Source organism: Pleurodeles waltl, chromosome 4_2, assembly GCF_031143425.1.
Source record: "Pleurodeles waltl isolate 20211129_DDA chromosome 4_2, aPleWal1.hap1.20221129, whole genome shotgun sequence".
Lineage (NCBI taxonomy): Eukaryota > Metazoa > Chordata > Amphibia > Caudata > Salamandridae > Pleurodeles > Pleurodeles waltl.
In genome coordinates this window covers 406,465,433-406,484,611 of record NC_090443.1, presented here as the reverse complement: position 1 = coordinate 406,484,611, position 19,179 = coordinate 406,465,433, and the positions used below count along the sequence as shown (strand labels likewise).

Here is a 19,179-nt window from a genome sequence, read left to right as displayed (position 1 = left end):
TTTTGGTTTACATTATATATTTTTTGGCCTGGCTTCACTGGTATGTTGCTGTTATATATTGTACATGTCTGGACTTCTGTCATTTCTGCAGAATCCTTGTGTAGGTTATCTGTTTCGAGAACTTAAAACTGATAATGTTTTGGAATTGTTTGTTCCTTTGAGCACCCAATTGCCCCCCTTCTATACTTACGTAGAAAAACCAAAAATCATCTGGGAACACAAGTCCTATGAGGCAAATAAATCAATCTAGACCAGATGTGGAATGTCCTCTTTTTATTAGAATCAAGATTTGCAAGAGATCTACAAACCGGAAACTTCCCCATAATGGAAGACCTCAAGTCTGCTGAACTGAGCATGTACACAAATAAATAAAGAGAACACTACAATTGAATGGTAGGGTACAAAGGTACGAAAATGTGTTGCAGACCAATGCATTGTTACTTTCACAGACATCTGCGACAGTTTTCGGTATGAAGGGTTCATCCAAAAACGCAAAGCTGTCTTTCTTTAATTTTCACCATCATCATCATCATCATCAAAATATCGAAACAAATGTACAACCTTGCTTCAGTTTTTTCCTCTGGTGGCTGTCCCAGCTCATTTTCCATCTGAAAAGCCTGATCTATAGTTGTCCATGGTTACAGAAGGGGCAGTCTTGTACCGGCTACCACATGGCCCTTTGGATCCCTGACATTTGACTGTGGTCCGCTAGATGACGGAAGACAATCCGGCTGAGCCTCCAGCGCCGTTTCACACCACGTGGGCGGGAAGTAAGGACACACCGGTTCCGTATCCGAACAGGACAACTATCCCTCGGCAGGGCTGCAATCTCATTATCTGCCACTTCCTGTAACAAAGGGAAAGCAGATTATGATCAATAGTCAAGTCACCGAAATGCTTCATTCACAAGAAACGTCCCAAGGACCACATGATTAAAGATTGACAAGACCTGGGAAAACTACATAAATTCCAGTCTTTGGCTACCTCTTACAGTGGATAGACTGACTATCTGAAGTGCAGAAGAAACCCTTTGTCCTCACTAGACTGTTCATGCACGTTTAACAGCCCACACCTGAGCGCCACGTACTAATTTAGGGCTGGAGCATGGTCAGATATCTAAGGCACAATGGAGGCAGTCAGGATCGCGGGAGGGAAAAGGGGTGGAGTGGCGCAATGTGTGGGGAGGTGGGGGGGCAGGAGAGGACAAAAAAAAAAATGAAAAAAAAAAAAGAAAACTTACCTTTTTCCAGCGATGTGGTGCGCTGCGCCTATCCGCTCCGGCTTGCAGTGTAGGCACAGGCTCCCAGCCTCCCTGCATCTAATCCTACCGCCGCCAGGAGCATGAAAGCAGCGGTAGGACTGGATGGAGTGCCTAGCCAGGCCACTCCAGGGAAGAGTGGGAGTCTCTGCCTGCTCTCTCCACCCCAGCACTGCGGTGCCGGTATGGAGAGAGCCTAGTGCGCATGTATCTTTGGTCGGCCCGAGACGCCCGGTCAATCATACATGCGCACTGAGGGGGGAGTGCTGTGCACTCCCTCTCTGTCCCTGTCACGCCTGTGGCTCCACCCCTTTTACAGTAAAAACATAATAAACAGTTTGCTGCTGCTGCTGGTTTGGAGGGAAACGTTCGACGCTCCTCTGCCATAGCAGAGGCACCACCCCTGAATGGAGGTACAAAACACATAAGCAAAATGGAATATATTCTAACATGCACTGCATCCATGGGCCTTCATGTATGTTTGGTCGGCACAAGACGCCCGGCCAAACATACATGCGGACTGAGGGGGGAGTGCTGTGCACTCCCACTCTGTCCCTGTCACGCCTGTGGCCCCACCCCTTTTACAGTAAAAACATAATAAACAGTTTGCTGCTGCTGGTTTGGGAGGGGTGGGGGGAAACGTTTGACGCTCCTCTGCCATAGCAGAGGCACCACCCCTGAATGGAGGTACAAAACACATAAGCAAAATGGAATATATTCGAACATGCACTGCATCCATGGGCCTTCATTTAAAACTCAATGCATGAGTAGTGGCCTAACCTTCTAAAATGGATACGGACAGTTGGACAGCCCAAGATTTTCCTGTAGATTGCAGTTTTACATGAACACTTCCTCGCTGCCTTATCTTCTTGGTGTTAAAAAAAACATTTGTATAACACAGAGTGAATAAAACTACAGTTCTATGGACTTCACACCTGCATGATTCGATGCACCTGGAACCAATTGGAGAGAGGATCAACCCTGATCCTGTCCTGGCAAGAATGGCTTTGAGGGCGAGATAGTATCTTATTAATGGAGATTGGGTTGATGTGGACTTTTGTGGATGTAGGCCGATGACCGGAGCTACTGCAAGGAGAAATCTCAAAGGCAAAGGTGGAGACTACATTGGACAGACTTCACACTGGGAGGAGGGAGAGCGGCAACCCTGCAAAACTAACTGCTATCTGCTCATATGACAGACATTAGTAACATCATATGCTGTCTAGACGCTGTTGCAAATGCGTCATTGCCTTGCCAACTGTCAAAGCATGAGGATCATGCATGCAAAGGCCTACCAGTATTTACATCTATATGTGGGAATTTGTTAAAAAGTGCCAATTTAGGGAATAAGGAAGAAACACAGTCATGAGAGTTACACTCATTTTCATATTTATGTTTTCTGTTTTATTTCTGCAGTCTTTCTGGAAACAAACTGGTGAGGTGGCAGTAATTACTCAAAGTGAGAGATGGACTCTTAGCAAAGCAATTATCAATAAGTAATCAAGGCATTACCCCCTCATCACTCTCTCCTTGATGAATTCCAACATGAGATATATCAAATCGAAAAAAACACCAGGATAACTGCACATTTCTAATCAAAGAAAAATACATTTTATTTTGGATTTACAATTCTACTGTTTTACTTCACAGCAGACAGAGCTTTAGAACCAAAGACATTATCCATATCTGGGCATTGCACAACCCTATAGTGGTTAATTAATGCAGGAGCTGTGCAGCTGTCTGCTCTACAAATTTAGTTTAGTGATGCCCTCTGGAATACAGTCAGAGAGGTAGACTTACCTCTTTCTGATCTCACCCGCACACCCAAGAGATGGAGGGAACCTTAATCTTTATATGTCAGGGAAATTAAAGGCTTGACCCATGAACTCAACGTCTAAATAGACTGTTTCAAACCTTTTTTGGCAGGCCCAAAGTTGACAAAGAGGTATATAATCGGAACTGAACCACTGTCTTAAAATAGATTAGTACTGTTCTTTTAACATCCAGAGGCTACAACCCTGCTTCCTCAGGAGATTGAGGATGAGAAAAAAAAGACAAATAATATCACGTCCTCTTGAGCATGAAAGGAAGAATTGACCTCAGGTACAAAGTTTGGACCTGGCTGGAAAGTATTCCTGTCGTCAAAAAACCTAAAAAATGGAAAGGGTACTGAACTCATTCAACCTTTTAGCTAAAGTGATGGCCACCTGAAAAAACACCTAAAGGTTAGTAACATCAACTGAATGAAAAGGCTGGAATGGTGGAAATTTCAGAGCCTGCAAGACCAATGGGAGATCCTAAGCTGGACAAGAAGGAGGAGGTGAAGGATGGATGTCACCAAACATCTTACATAGACTTTACACCAACCCCTGATCATCCTCTAAATTACCCCAGAGAACTCTAAGGGCCAGATGGACGAAAATGCAATTTTGCATTTTTTTTAATAGCGACTTCATAGAAATCGCTATTGCAGGAACGCAAAATGGTATGTACAAAGATACCGATTTCCTAATAACGATTTCTACAAAGTAGGAATCGCTATTAGGAAATCTGTATTAAGAAATCCCTTTTAATTTGAGTCAATGGGCCGTTTTGTAATTCCTGAATAGCAATTTCTTATTAAGAAAATCGCTATTTAGGAAATGCAAAACCAGGGATGGCAATGGGAATAAAGCCCCCCTTGGTGCACCCAAAAATATGGGTGCACCTGTAGAGCACACATATGCCTAAGGGGTATGTGTGTGCTCTATTGCAATTTTTTTAAGCACTATGTGGTGCTTTTTTTTTTTTTTTTTTTTTTTAAATTGGACCTGGTTTTCATCGACTTCAAGACGGTGGTAATTGCATCTTCAAAATGCCCAAATCGCATTTTGAAAATGCATGGTACATGAGAAAAGGAAATGCAAATAAGTGATTGTGATTCCTTAAAGGGCTTTGTACATTAGAAAAGCCCAGTTTGCATTTATTAGCAACCCAAAATACCAAATCCGGACCGTTAAGAAATGCAAACAAGCTTTGTGCATCTGGCCCTAAATGCCTTAATTGCGGTCCATTTGATTTTTAAAGGTAGAAAAGTGAAGTCCCAAAGAGAATCCATCTTGAAGCAAGCCCATAATCAGAGGGAGAGCAGCAGAAAGAGGCAAGAATTACTTCACCAAGCAACGTTCCCCAAAGACTTCCAATGCTAGAGTACGAAGAGCGAATTGACAGTTGCCTGAACAAAAAATGATACAGAATGGGAAAAACCCTTGGATCTTAGCCCTGCCCCTTCAATACTCCAGCCTGTAAACTTGAGTTTTATTAGCAAGATGGTCTGGAGAACTGGAAAGGCCTGAGGGGGTGGGACTTACTAGTAACAAGCATTCTTGGTCCATCATCATTGCTATCAGCAGCTGAAACCAGGACGAGCAGGGCCAGCCTGGAGCAATCAAGATTAGATGAGCCTCCTCCCTGCTCACCCTTATCAGAAAGTGCTGAATCAAGGGAAAAAGGGGAAAGATGTACAGGCGAGCCCTTGGCCACGGACAAGTAAGAGCACCTATGGCCCAGGGGTTGCTCCCTTGTCATTGAACAAAAGCAAGGAAGGTACAAATTGATATGTGTCACAAACAGATCCATCCTTAGATATCCTCAATTTTGGCAATCTAATGAAACAAGAGGGGAGAAGGACCGAATTTGTCGGGGGAGGTAATCTCCCTACTCATTTTGTCTGTCTGAATATTCAGATTTCCCTGAGAGTATATCACCCTCAGGGAAAGCATCCTGGATAATGCCCACATAAAGATCTGATCTGAGGTGTCCGAGTGAGGGGGAATCTTTAAAAGACATTTTTCTACGAGAAGTCAGATTTCTAATCACATAGCCCCACATTCTTTCTGGCTAGAGTCACAGAGCCTGAAGCCACTGCAGCTGCCTTAATTAGGTCCAATGATACATCTGCAAGATACTTGGCTTGTTGTTCCACCTTGACCAGGATCTTAGAGACATCTGTACCTTCGTTAATGGCCTTGGGGGGAGGGAAGAGAAGAATCGGCAGCAAGTAAGATATGGTGGTTTATATAGTGTACATGTTGCCAATGCTAAACTTAAAAATTTTGGTACCGAACTACAGTAGCCTCAACAATCAGATCAAGCAGGAAACTGTAACATTATATTTCAGAAGTCTTCGATATGATTTGATCAACTTAATAAAATTGCACTTAATGTATAAAGACAGATTAATTTTTGGTAAAACAATTAAGCAATTATCATACTGGATTACCAATAAAGGTTTAAAAATTAAAGAGGTAGCTATTATTTTCTAAAATTCAATGCTACAAGCAGTGGAAAGTATCAGTGATTATCTGGGCAGATAGATAACTTTTTATGCCTCAGTGGGTCCAGCCACCTTTGCAGTATGTGTAGTATATTACCAGAATATGAAGGATAATGATTTCTGTTCTTAACTGATTCTAGAGTTAAGCACATTTTCTGTCCCATTTATCTGATGTGTAGAATTTAACCTATGCGTTGATCCATTTTTAGACCACACTGTTTTAAGGATGGATAGGAAACAAAGTTGTTCTAACAAAGTTCCTAAGCCATGAGATGAACATTTTAGATGTAGTAGATACTTGGAGCAAACTTAACCATCTTCTATGGAGTACACATTTTTGAATCCCACGCATGCACATAATGATTTCATAATGAAATATGATTCTAATTACACTGTCAAAAATTTGAAGTAGGAACTCAATCGATCCATACCTAGCATGAGCAAGCCGGACCAGTGCTTAACAAATTAATAAAAAAGACTGGAAGTTTAATAGGATGTCTGAATCAAAGTAGAGGGTAATACATCAGCTACACGGTTCAAGTCTGATCTTAAATTGTCTGCTAAATATATCAAACACATTCTTCCAAAAAATATTCAAAGCTAATCCAATAACTATTATATGGATAATATTAAGAGTGACATCTTTGCCTTTGTTAATGACCCCTGCCAACACAACAAAGTCTTTAACGAGAGACTGTGAGGAATATGCTGCATAGATAGCTGCTCTTAAGGTCAAATTTGATACACTGAGGCATCTCTTTAGCCAATTGTCTACTTTATGATCCACTGGATGGGTAAGAGAAACGTCATTCAGGTTCAAGGAGTATCTATCAATTCACACATTCAAAATAGAATCCACCTTAATTGTTTGAGGAAGAAACTTCTTCCAGAGTGTAGGATTTCTGTAGGAACCTAGAAATTTGAGCTTTACTACAAGGGAAGCTAGTCAGGGTGGTCGAGTAGTTGAAATAGAAATCATTCCATATATATGTCAAAAAGAGTGGGAGACAAGGGGAACCTTACTGTGTACCCCTATGAATGTTTATATTAACATCGAGCAGGGCTATTGGTCAATATGAAACTGAAAGTGACTTGCTTTTGCCATTCACAGCAAAAAGGCAAACAACAGCATGCAGCTACAAAGTCTGAATCACTCCCTCCATAGCCTATGCTTTTATCACTCTGAGAAAGAGCAGACCAATAAGGTTAAAGCGCATTTTATATAGCTGTACAGGAAACCATCGGTTTCGACTGCCTTACCATTTGGATGAGCAAATCTTCCATAGATGTATTCATTGGTATTCTCGTGCAATCACCAATAAGTTTTGATGCAAATCCCTTTCTACAAAATACTGCAGTCAGACATTTTCATCAAAATCCTGTGGCAGGCATAATGAGGAGAAATGTTTTCATTTCTCCTCGTTGTTCTCTCTTTGCATGTGTGCTGCATCCTTCATCACAAATACAAAGAGGGAAATAGTTTAAAGCAGTTTTTGTACATGAAGGGACCTCTTGCTGCACAAAAACTATGCTTATTAAAAGGCAGACACTCTTGCACATTGGCGCAGGGCTGTCTATGTTAGTGCATGGCAGATTAAATTCCACCAGCGCAGGCAGAGAGCAAAACAGCACTACATCTTATTAGATATGGCACTATTCTGCTCTCTCCTGTTCATGCAACGCAATGCAGCAGCTTCTTTAGCTGTACTGCATTGTGTAATTTCTTTGTAAATCTGGGTCCCAGTTATTCGAAGCTAGGGTATCTTGCCCTGCAAGCACAGTGCCAGATATCCTGCACAGGGTTCAGGAAAAGAAGAAGAAGAAGAAGGAGAAGGAAAAGAAGAAGAAGAAGGAGAAGGAAAAGAAGAAGAAGAAGAAGGAAAAGAAGGAGAAGGAAAAGAAGGAGAAGGAAAAGAAGGAGAAGGAAAAGAAAAAGAAGGAGAAGGAAAAGAAGAAGAAGGAGAAGGAAAAGAAGAAGAAGGAGAAGGAAAAGAAGAAGAAGGAGAAGGAAAAGAAGAAGAAGGAGAAGGAGAAGGAGAAGGAGAAGGAGGAGGAGGAGGAGGAGGAGAAGGAGGAGAAGGAGAAGGAGAAGGAGGAGAAGAAGAAGAAGAAGAAGAAGAAGACATTCATTATTTTTTCTTGTAGGCACTCTAAGATGGCTGAAAAATATGTCTCCTCCTGCTTGAAACTCCAGATTTGGAAAATTTAATCAGGAAGAATGACCTCTGAATAAACCAACTAGAAGTGCAGAACCAAATCTCTTATACACCAGACAGTTGAACCAAGATCAGAAGTAGAGCATAAATAGTGAGTTTGTGTATGGGTCTGGCTTGACAAAGTATCTGTGTTAATTGAAAACTGAACACATAATAAAAAACCCTAAGTATTCACCTTTGGAACAAACAGCAGAACTAAAAGCAGTTGAAAACAATACCCCACTCTCAGTTTATAATATGAAATGACTATGTAGTAGCCGCACAAATGTCTTTCAAAAAAGCCCCTTTAAAAGAAGCCCATATAGAAGAAACACCACTAGTTGAGTGCCCTTAATAACAGCAGGAAGAGATAAACCTGTTTTCTGGCTGGGCGAAGAAATAAAAACTTTTTACCCACTTCCATCAGGTGAAAATCGTAGGATGTTGACCTCCGTTGCACAAATCGAAATAAAATGTAGAGCAAGTCAATCTTGTGAATGAAAGATTTCTTTCTAAATGAACAGTCAAAGCTCCGGCAAGTTCTAATGAATGTCAGAGAAGCTCCTGATCTGAGAAAGGACAGGGACAGAAAGAAGGAAGAACAAGATCTTGAGAAACATGAAAAGAAGAAGAAATTTTGGGAAGAAAGAAAGGATTTTGCCTGAGGACTACCTTTTCTGGGAAAATCATAAAAAATGGCTCATGCTACAGAAAAACCCCAATGTATTCCGACCTGAGAAAATTACAACAAGAAAAAAATACTCAATTTAAGGAATTTTAGATGAATCGACGAGAGGGGTTCAAAATGAGCACCCTGAAGAAAAACCAATGCAACTGGGAGATACACAGAGGAACTAGTTTGTGAAGTACTGGCCTTCTCAAGTGGAAACTACACAGAAGTCTAGAGGTCAGAGAATCAAACTGTAAAAATTCAAGGTCCTCTGATAGCCTTCATAGCAGCCCACTGTCTTCTCAAGGTTGAAACAGATAACCACATCTCTAACAAATTCCAAAATTATGCCCCCCGTGCATGAGATTTAAAGCAAATCCCTGGATGAACATAAATTTGCAGACATTACTCTAGTGATGTTCATAAATCCTTAGAGTGCTGGACTTCCTTGAATTTCGAATACATATAGCTATGTCAGGAGGACACCAAATGACTCCAAAGCTCCTCCTCTCAATCTCCAAACCCCCAGAGACACACAATTAAGACAGCTCTCCAAGAGGGTTGAAAACAGAGAGGAGATGGAACCAGAGGGAAGAACAAGGGAGGCTGAACTGTTCGATTTAAAAAGGACAGGAAACCAATGTTGCTTCTACCATGTTGGTACCACCAACAAAACCTCTATGTTCTCCCTCTGAATTTTAGCTACAACCTTGCAGATCAAAAGGACAGGGAAAGGTGAAAAGAAGACCCTTAAGCCACGGGAAACTCAATGCATCCACCCATAGGCATCCTGGTGAGGAAAAAGAGAGCAAAGGTTAGGAAGAAGGGCATTTTCATGAGATCTGAACAGGTCCAGTCATGGGAAACCAAACCTATCTGTGATCTCCTGGAATATCAGAAACAATAGCTACAGCGGAACTGGGGAGGTGAAAGTTCAACTCAGGAGGTCTGCAAGCCCATTCTCTGGAAGTGTTGCCTGGGCTCTAATTATCCTAATGAGGCTGCTTGATTCGGGCGGCAGCATCACCTGAATTGTGAGGAACTGAGTCCAATCCCACACCATGTGACAACTGTTGGCCTAATCCGTTTCCGGCTAACTAGTAGCACCTCATCTCTGCCCAAGAGCAGGGACAATTGGTGGCAACTGGGTGCATGACATAATAACTTATCAGGGAAATTGTGGTGGATCAGATCTCATCTTTTTCTCTTAGTAACATTAGTCTCACACACGCAAAGACAAACAAAGGCAGGAAATGGTTCAATAAGATTTATTGAATGAGATGCATCTTAGATAAAATGGCATGAAATGCAATAATTAGAATGAGGAAACATACTAAAAGCAAAATGGTGACAAGGAAAGTGAGAAAGGAAAAGTCCCCCTCTACAGTCACTATGCACAATATATGCGATTCCTACCTAAGGTCTGTTAGAGCACAGCAGGATAAGGCCTAATCTGCCCTTCAGGATTCCCCCCGGGAAGACATCATCCTCCATACCTGAATATGACAGTAGCAAGGAAGCATGTTGTCTATAGAGACCCCATCCCCAGGTAATCCAGGGAACCGATAGTCTCAGCAAACAGCTGTAACAAAGTAAATCAGCATGCGGTTGTGGTCATCTGGTTGGAACCTCCCTCTAACGTGCATGGGACAGGGAAAATGTTTTATAATAAAACTGCTGCTGTTCTGTCAAATGTCCCTACATGAGGATACAGGTGTTTCTGTGAATGTTAGAAACGCAGTGTACCACTTGTGCCGACAATACAATCTTGATGCAGCCTTGACGAGTGAGAAGAATATTGTGCTAAGAAATGTAATGCTTTTCTAGGTGAAAGAACAACTAGATAAAGAAAATAAACCACCACCACAAATGTGGCCCATTCTAAAATAATAAAATGAAGCAGAATAAAATATTACTAGGCTAAAGGATACAAACAGCAGGCCTAGTTGCTAAAATAACGTGCCCAGAGACATCACTAAAATGGCTAAGCAACAGAAGATAGATCGCTTTCAATGACATCAAGTTCCCCATGACTCTTCACCTGTTTCCACCCAGATGATTCACATATGCCCGAGCAACCTAATTGCCTGTTCTGATCTGGACTGAACAGCTATGAATTAGAGGAAAGGATAACTGGAGAGCTCTGTGAATCACCAAAAGTCCCCTCCAACTGTATGATTGTCTGGCTTCTGACATGGTTCATAAACATTGAGCAAAAGAGTTCCCCAAACGTGCTCCTCAGCTGAGACTGCGGCTATCTGTCTTGACTGTCTGAGGAATCAAAGTAGAGAGCAGAATCCCTATGCTGAGGTTTGGAACTTCCAACCACCACTGTAGTTTGCAAGACACAGCTGTAGAGACTGGACCAAGAGTGTTGTAATCCCAAAAGCTGAGATCCTATAGAGAGGAGATAAGACATTAGGAGGTACAAGTGAAGGTGAGCTCATGGAACCAAGACCAGGAAGGCCCACCATATTCCCCTGTGCATAAAGCCATTCATTCCCTCACTGGGATTGTGGAAGAGATAATTATACCCTGATGATGTTCCTCCTGGAGGAAGACCTTATCGATCAGGGTAGTGAAACCAGGCCCTGTTGAAAAGAAGCTGTTGTGAAGGAACCAGGAAGGATTTTTCTGGGTTCGGGAGGAAATCATGTCTCTCTAGACAGTTGCAAACAAACTGGACTGTGTGACCAGCATTAGAAAAACAAGTGTCAAAGATTAGCCAATGGTCTAAATAGAGAAAGAGCAATCAACCTAAGGAATGAATGTTTCCCACCAGAAAAGCAAGAGTTTTTATAAACACTTAGGGTACTGAAGATTGCCCAAAAGGAAAAACACAAAATTGAAAATGATGCCTCAAAGCAGAAATTCTGAGAAATGTCTGAGAAGAGGAATAAATAGGAAAGTGAAAATAGGCATCCCTTAAATCTACTGAGGCCCAAAATATGCCAGGAGACAAGAGGGGAACTATGTCCTGCAACTTACTTTTTGAACCTCTGATGGGGGAAATAAAGTTTCACTTGTTTGAGACTGAGGATAGGACTGGAGTATCCTGATGTCTGTTGGCCCCAAAACATCAGAGAATAGCATTCCTTGCCCTATTCTTTCTTTGGAACCGGCCCAACAGCATTCTTAAAAAAGGAAAAGGTGTCCGATTTCCTTCTGCAGGGCATCCAATTTGTATTGAATGCCCGGAGTTGGGGTTTGGATGAATAAGTCACACGGAGGAGATGAGAATTTGATTCTGTATCATTCTCTCACCAACACAGGCCAAGAGGTCTTTCAAATCAGAGCCATAAATATATCTTCTCTGACCTCTTCTTCCTGGGGACTGGTCAGAGTCAGGGTCAGCAGAACAAGAGGCTCTGGGCATTTTGGCAAAAGGAGCACCTTTGAGCAGCAAAAGCAGATTCTACTGCTTTATTGATAATCAATTGCAGTATTTTAACATTGCGGGAAGCCCCTTCCCTAGCAGGCAGGCCAGGACTACATTCTTCCTCTCCTGAGGACACCTCAGAGTGTTTCCTTTTAGTTGCGCGCTTTCCCTCCATGTTGAAATATTGGGAGAACAGAATACTCACATCTAAATCAGCTTGCAGGATAACTTTCCACTTTGCCAACCAAGGGACAGCCCTACCCATTTCTGCCCCCAGGCTCAGGAAGATGGTAGTGTGAGAACACTCCACCGAGCGTACATAAACAAGAACTGTAAGGTGACCACCTGACATGAAGGCAAATTCAGAATGTGTCTGTACAAAGTTCAGGACAAAGGGTCAAAATTCAAGACAAAAGGAGGAGCAGCCATATCCCACTGGTTTATCAATGCATTTATTTACTATTTTTGATATCACACTAAATTATTCACTGTGCTGTGTATGATATTGCCTCCAACTATGCTACATTCAGGTGTCTAATTATGTCATTGTTCACAAGTTAATTGATGCCTTGTAATGATATTTGGGTACTGACCTCTGACTCCACGTTGCACTTAGCCTAGCAGCACATTGTCACATTAGTGACCATCAGCTTCATTTTGCTTTTTGACTTTATTTTAGCATTAGCCACCGCCACGTTAAAAGCTGCAAGTAGTTTTCCATGTTGTCATGTTTTCGTGTTCTTTCCCACCAAGGGCTTAGGCTGATAAGAATGTACTAGGACGTCAGGGAACAGTTTTGTTTTGAAGGGGCACCTTGGGATTTTGAGCAAGTCTTGACGTGTTCTTTTCAAAGCTGGCCTAAAGTAATCAGCATTTTTTGAAGAATAAACTTATGACAGGGAGCTTCTAGAATTTTCCTCTCTTGTTTGTTCAAAGTATAAGAGGCTGAGGGCAGATGGACCGGGGAGTGATTCAGATCTCAGACATGGTCAGGACGCTGGGGTGTATCATCCTTCCCGTGAGGATAATTGATCCCTCTCCACGATCGAGTGATGCTGATTGGAGGGAGATGAAGCAGATGTGCCCGTGCCTCATGGTGATGCATATTTTTTAATTCATTATTTTCCTTGCATCATAATATAGATACATATATTTGCTGTGTATATTGCAGTAGAGAATCATTTGTACATGTTTTCATTTCATTGTTGTGACCATTTTTAAACGTGTGCTTTCACGGTTCTGACCTCCCTTTACTAACCTTGCAAAGTGAATTAATAATTGTCTTCTTTAGACGAAGAAGCGCATTCCAGAGATTTTTGTCAGTGTATGAATGTTTCAGCTCAGTCATTAGTGAAGCAAAACATGCCCCTGAGCACAGTGTCAAGGGCATCACTCCTCCTCAAATATACCCAATCTTTCTTGAAGACAAAAGAACAGCAACATTTTGATTAGGTTTGTAAACATTTCAATATCCATGGCAAACAGTGTGGGAAACATTAAGGTAAGTGGCTTTTTCACCTTCTGCTAGTTTGGACAAGTTAACAAACACATCTGGCTCACCCGACCGGAGCTCCACTAGACGTCAAACCTAAAAATATTAATGAGGCAGAGCAGATGGTGTGGGTGAAAGTCTCACAGCAACTGTTAGGATGTGAGGTACCCACAACTTGTCTGTAGTCTCACAGCACAAAGCAGGCTTTTACAGTGTGTGTCAGGGAATCTATATTTATCTCAGAACTGGGAGCCTGACCACCAGACAGAGAATTAAAGAATAGAATGAGGCCAAGATCAGATGGGACATCCACAGCAACTGGTTCAAAGGGTCATTGCTAAGAACCAGAAGAATAAGAAAGTGAAGACCAAGGCTGGACGATTTCTAAAATCATATAGTCCCTCTATAAGTACTTGAGTGTATAGTGTACCTAGAAGAGCAGTCTGAGCAGAGATGCCAGAAACAGAAGAAGCCCTGTCGAGTGGTTGAATAAGCAGCAGCCTCCCTCTCTGGCAAACTCTGCTAGTGCGATGATCCATTGGAAGTGCTTTTGAACAGCAGTCTGGGCAATTATCCACTCTGTCCTTACCTTAAAAGGGCTCTGCAGGCGAGCCAAGCCTGAACTAGTGGTCTGGCTCATCCCTAAGTGCCAAAGAAAATACAGAAACTTCAAAATATTTGGGACGCAAATTACAAAAAACTAAATATAAGAACATGATAAAGACTTTAAAATATAGACAGTGTTTCTTTGACACATGGGAGAGTTTCAATGTATTATATAAGATAATAACATTGCATTGACAATTATTTGAATTGCGAGTTTCTAAACATGAACTTAAAAATGTATTAACCCTCCCTTCTGACAAAGCCATGAGGGAACAAAGCGTACAAATTGCCAGGTGTTTCGTATGTCATGGCCAATATTATTTGTATGGATGGTGGAATATTACAGGTCATTAACACATATACAAGTGAGGTTTGTATACAGAATCAATCTTGAACTGAATTACTGAAATGTGCTCTCAAATGTCCCTATCAAGTAAACTGGACTCATGAAGTAACTTGATTTGACATAAATCACAATGTAGACATGTGGGTGAGCTGGGATTTGAACCCAGGTTTCCTTGTTACACATAGTACAATCAAGCAACTCACTAGGGGCCAGATGTAGCAAAGGGTTTTTCCCATTCTGTGTCAATGGGAAAATGTGTTCGTACATATGGCCCTAGATTACTTTATTTTTCTCAATCCCCTTTACACCAGAGGACAGTGTTTTGCACAGTTCTGTCAGATGAATAATACACTGTAATAAGTAAATAGAGATCACAGGTTAATTTGACACAAAGTATAAAAAAGAGGTACATAGTGAAGATAAGGGACTGCAGGCCACTATAAAACAAAATCACTGGCTTTCTCAGTGCTCAAAGGGCATTAAAAAGTATGTATACTGCAATCCTGAGTGCAATAGGGATGAGGTCAGTGAGCGTGGAGGCGCAATCAAAGGCATGGCTAAAAAGAACAAACTATTCTGTGACTATTTTTTGACCTTTCACTATCAGGTAAATGCATCTAAAAGGATGCATACCTTAAATAAAAAATACATGCAAATTAAAAGAAATAAGCAGGAAATACACTATTTTATGTTATGAAATCTCTGTTGGTTAATGTGATCACTGCAGATGTGTGCGCAACCAGAAGCCCACAGATCTGAACTCTGGTTCAGCAGGGAATAGTGACTTTTGTATTTTTAGTGCTAGGAGGCCTCTTCCCATTATAGAAAGCACTGTGAATGTGAAGGCCATTATTTTAAATTTGCATTACACACAGTATAAGAAAGGCTGCCACAAAATGTGGACATAAATTTAGGTTAAAGAAAAAAAAGTGTTTTCAAAGTATAGATTTTAGTAATATTAAGATTGTAGCTAGCACAAACAGTTTTACAATTGTCCATTAAAAGCACACACTCCACAGCTCAGCTTGGAACACCCCTACAATATCTTTCACAAATAATAAATCTTTGTCTTCGGGAAGGTTAAAAGTGTCTATCAATTAACACCACTTCTACCAGCTCCTAAGGGCCCTTAACATTTTCAGATTTCCCAACCACACAGATTTACATGTCTTTTCAGGCAGCCAGCATCCTGGCGAAAAGGCTTGTTTCTTGTTTGTGTGTCTGACCCTCCCTCGAGATCGCAGAACTAGAGACCTTCCACTTCAGCCGAGGCATTTAAACTGTGACATTACAGACCAATGCCATCTGTTGAAATCGCCATCACGGACAAAAACATTGAGGTTAATTCACAGACAGTCCGTAAAAATCATGGCCAGATAGTAACCCCAATGTAGGGGCTGACCCCTATTTGCTTAGCAGGGCAGTATACAAACAAATCCAAGGTGAAGTGAAAGCAACTGCTAATGCAGGTAGTGGCAATCAACAGAAAAAAATAAAGAAATAAAGCACTTTACATACAATGAAACACAGAAGTAAAAACAGGAAGTGTTAAGTTCATCCTTATAGTCGTGATAGTGTACTGTGGCAAGGAAGATGGACGAGGTAAGTAATAAATATATCTGATGCGTCCGCAGCCTTTTCTTATTGTGGAGTAAGGTTCTGTCAAGTGACACCGACCATCTTTGTTTCACCGTTATAAGTGAAACACAGAGCTTCTCTTTTTTCACAGCTCGTAGTAGGAAACGAGCTAGTGAATGTTTCCGTGCCCGTGATTCATGGATATGGGACGAACTGGAAATCCGTCATAGGAGGCATGAGATGGGACTTTTACCTGTAGCTCCCGTGGAAGGATGTTGTTTTTCCTAATGGCATTAATTCTTAGCCTCTCATCAGCATATTCAAAGGCCATCTTTCTCCTCTTCACATCTCTAAGCATCCTCCAGTTCACGTAATAACCTCGCACTGGGCCCAAACTGGATGACTTCGGCCATGGAAAAAGCTGCAATCACAAAATACACTGAGCTGTCAGCCTATAAAATAAATTGCAATCCGAGTCAATGTCTCTAAAATGATAAAGTTTTATTGACACGTTCAGTTATGGCAATGTATCTCACTGAGGCCTATATGCAGGAGTGAAGGTCAGTCAGGGGTTGGGGAACATATACTATTAAAGATATTAATTCCAAATGTCGGTTGAGGCATATGCATAAAGGAAGCGAACGAGATCAAGGTCAGGCTTGGAGGGAGGAATCAATAATTGGTCCTCTGTTGAGGAGAGAACTGTAGTGAAGTATATATGCAGAAAATATGCGAAGTCGGTCTTTTCCTAAAAAGAGGAGTGCGTGTCATCGCAGAAGTAAGTATATTTGCAGGGAGAGGGTAGAGTGAGGTACGAATATTAGAAAGAGAGGTGCAGCTAAGGGGTGGAGTACGGTAGAGATGCCGGCAGATATGTAGGAAATTTACAAATAATAGACGGACGCCAAGGGTGGAGAGAGAAATCCATGATCTGGTGGAAATGGATATATATAAATAAAAAAAATACATACATACAAATAGTGGAGTGCACTTACAGATAAAATGTGTAGGTCAGGAGAGGAATTATGTATGTGAGGAGGCAGAGGCGATGTCAGTGGTGAAGAGAAGCACAAAGTGGGATTACATATGCATGGAAATCAAGTACATATGCTAGATGACGTAGACCAAATGATTTTTACCCAGACAAATCATATGTTATCAGGCAGTGCTTAATTTGTAAATAAAAACGTGCTGGTACCCATAGCTCTCCTCTTAAACACGCGGCTGCTGCAATTATATGTGCGAACAGTAATACTGAGGCAGCATAATCCTGCAGCAACCTCTGGCCTCTCTAATCTATTCACAGCAACTCCCTGTCCCTTCAGCTTACTCTTGCAGCTTTCTGCTTTCTCCCATTGTGACGCTTTTTCGTTTTTCTCTTCCTCAGCCTTTCCGATATGTCTCTTTTACTCGCAGTAAATGCTTGAGGCAGAAAAATAAGAGCCGACCCTCAAAAATAAGTGCCGGTGCTCCGCACCGGAAACAACAAGCACATATTAAGCACTGTTATAGGGTATACAGATGCTTTGCCTCTCTGAACTTAAAATACGAGCTGACTGTTTCTGGAAACCCAAGATCCACACTAATGCATACTACAGCGATAAACACCTTAATGTTTGCGATGAAATAAGTATGCAACTGCATGGTCATACCACTTGAGGTGGAGGTCCGTAAAAGGGACCATTACTCAATCTCACCTGGCACGCTCCTCGCAGCATATGGCTCACGACCGCCAGTGCCATATTTTCACCTCCAAAGCCCTGGTCAGTTACAACTGAAGAAGTAAAGAAAGGACGTCTGCTACAGTACGGGCTCTGGTAGAAAGTAATAGCAGCGGCCATCTTAGAATGGTGACGCTGCGCTTGTATTGTATCAGAATTTAGCTCGCAAATTGGCATATCATCAGGCGCCTTTCTTCTGGGCACACATTTTTTGTGAACTTAAATTTCCTAGGCATAGTTGCCAAGTTTCCGAGGTCTATGAGTGATGAGTTGCTTCAGTCAAGGTTTTTTTCTTTGAGTTCTGGGACTTGAAGTTTTGTTTATTCCATACTTGCCAATTTATCAAATATTTTACAGTGTGCAGAGGGGTTCGGGACTTGGGATAAAAACTAATAGGAACCAGAGTCTCTTAACCTCTTAGTTGCTGGGCCTTTTCCTTTCCAGTGCTGAGCCCTTTTTTGGCTATTTGGGGTAGTTTGCGTTTAGGCCTTCATAACTTTTTGTCCACATAAGCTATCCACGCCAAATTTGCGTCCTTTTTTCCCAACATCCTAGGGATTCTAAAGGTACCCAGAGTTTGTGGGTTCCTCTGGAGGAGACCAAGAAATTAGCCAAAATACAGCTAAAAGTTCGTTTTTGTCAAACAAATGGGAAAAAAGGGCTGCCAAAGAAGGCTTGTGTTTTTCCCCTGGAAATGGCACCAACAAAGGGTTTGCAGTGCTAAAATCACCATCTTCCCAGCTTCCAGAAACAGGCAGACTTGAATCAGAAAACCACATTTTTCAACACAATTTTGGCATTTTACTGGGACATACTTCATTTTACTATTTTTGGTGCTTTCAGCCTCCTTCCAATTAGTGACAGGAATGGATGTGAAACCAATACTGGATCCTGGAAAGCTAAGCATTTCTGAAAAGTAGACAAAATTCAGAATTCAGCAAGGGGTCATTTGTGTAGATCCTACAAGGTTTTCCTACAGAAAATAACAGCTGAAATAAAAAAATATTGAAATTGAGCTGAAAAAAACAGCCATTTTTCTCCACGTTTTACTCTGTAACTTTTTCCTGCAATGTCAGATTCTTTAAAGCAATATACCGTTACGTGTGCTGGATTCTTTTGGTTGCAGGGATATATAGGGCTTGTAGGTTCATCAAGATCCCTAAGTACCCAGAGCCAATAAAAGAGCTGCACCTTGCAATGGGTTTTCATTCTATACTGGGTATACAGCAATTCATTTGCTGAAATATAAAAAGTAAAAAATAGGTATCAAGAAAACCTTTGTATTTCCAAAATGGGCATAAGATAAGGTATTGAGAAGCAGTGGTTATTTGCACATCTCTGAATTCCGGGCTGCCCCTACTAGCATGTGAATTACAGGCCATTTCTCAAATAGATGTCTTTTTTACAAACTGTCTTACATTTGGAAGGAAAAAATGTAGAGAAAGACAAGGGGCAATAACAGAATGTTGTGATATTCTGTGTTCCCCCGAATCTCCCGTTAAAAATGGTACCTCAAAATTGAATGGGTAGGCCTAATGCGCACAACAGGAAAGGCAACATGGACACATCACATTTTTACATTGAAATCTGACGTGTTTCTTGTAAAGTACCTAGCTGTA

The 19,179-nt window shown here is 41.4% G+C and overlaps 1 protein-coding gene across 1 annotated transcript; it reads right to left on the bottom strand.

Moving 5' to 3' along the window:
* Positions 1-258: 258 nt before the first annotated feature.
* MRPS14 (mitochondrial ribosomal protein S14) lies at positions 259-17,655 on the bottom strand. The gene is made up of 3 exons (XM_069231576.1): positions 17,537-17,655; positions 16,093-16,260; positions 259-847 (listed from the first exon to the last, which is right to left on the bottom strand). Exons 1-3 carry the CDS (start codon positions 17,579-17,581, stop codon positions 665-667), a joined length of 396 nt encoding a protein of 131 aa, XP_069087677.1. The 5' UTR covers positions 17,582-17,655; the 3' UTR covers positions 259-664.
* Positions 17,656-19,179: the final 1,524 nt, after the last annotated feature.

What these genes read in the sequence shown, in the direction of transcription:
- MRPS14 (XM_069231576.1), bottom strand. Translation starts at nt 17,581, where the DNA reads ATGGCACTGGCGGTCGTGAGCCATATGCTGCGAGGAGCGTGCCAG. An exon ending in TGCTGCGAGGAGCGTGCCAG is followed by an intron (nt 16,261 to 17,536) that starts GTGAGATTGAGT and finishes TTGTGATTGCAG; the next exon opens with CTTTTTCCATGGCCGAAGTC. An exon ending in TCCTTCCACGGGAGCTACAG is followed by an intron (nt 848 to 16,092) that starts GTAAAAGTCCCA and finishes CCTTTGTTACAG; the next exon opens with GAAGTGGCAGATAATGAGAT.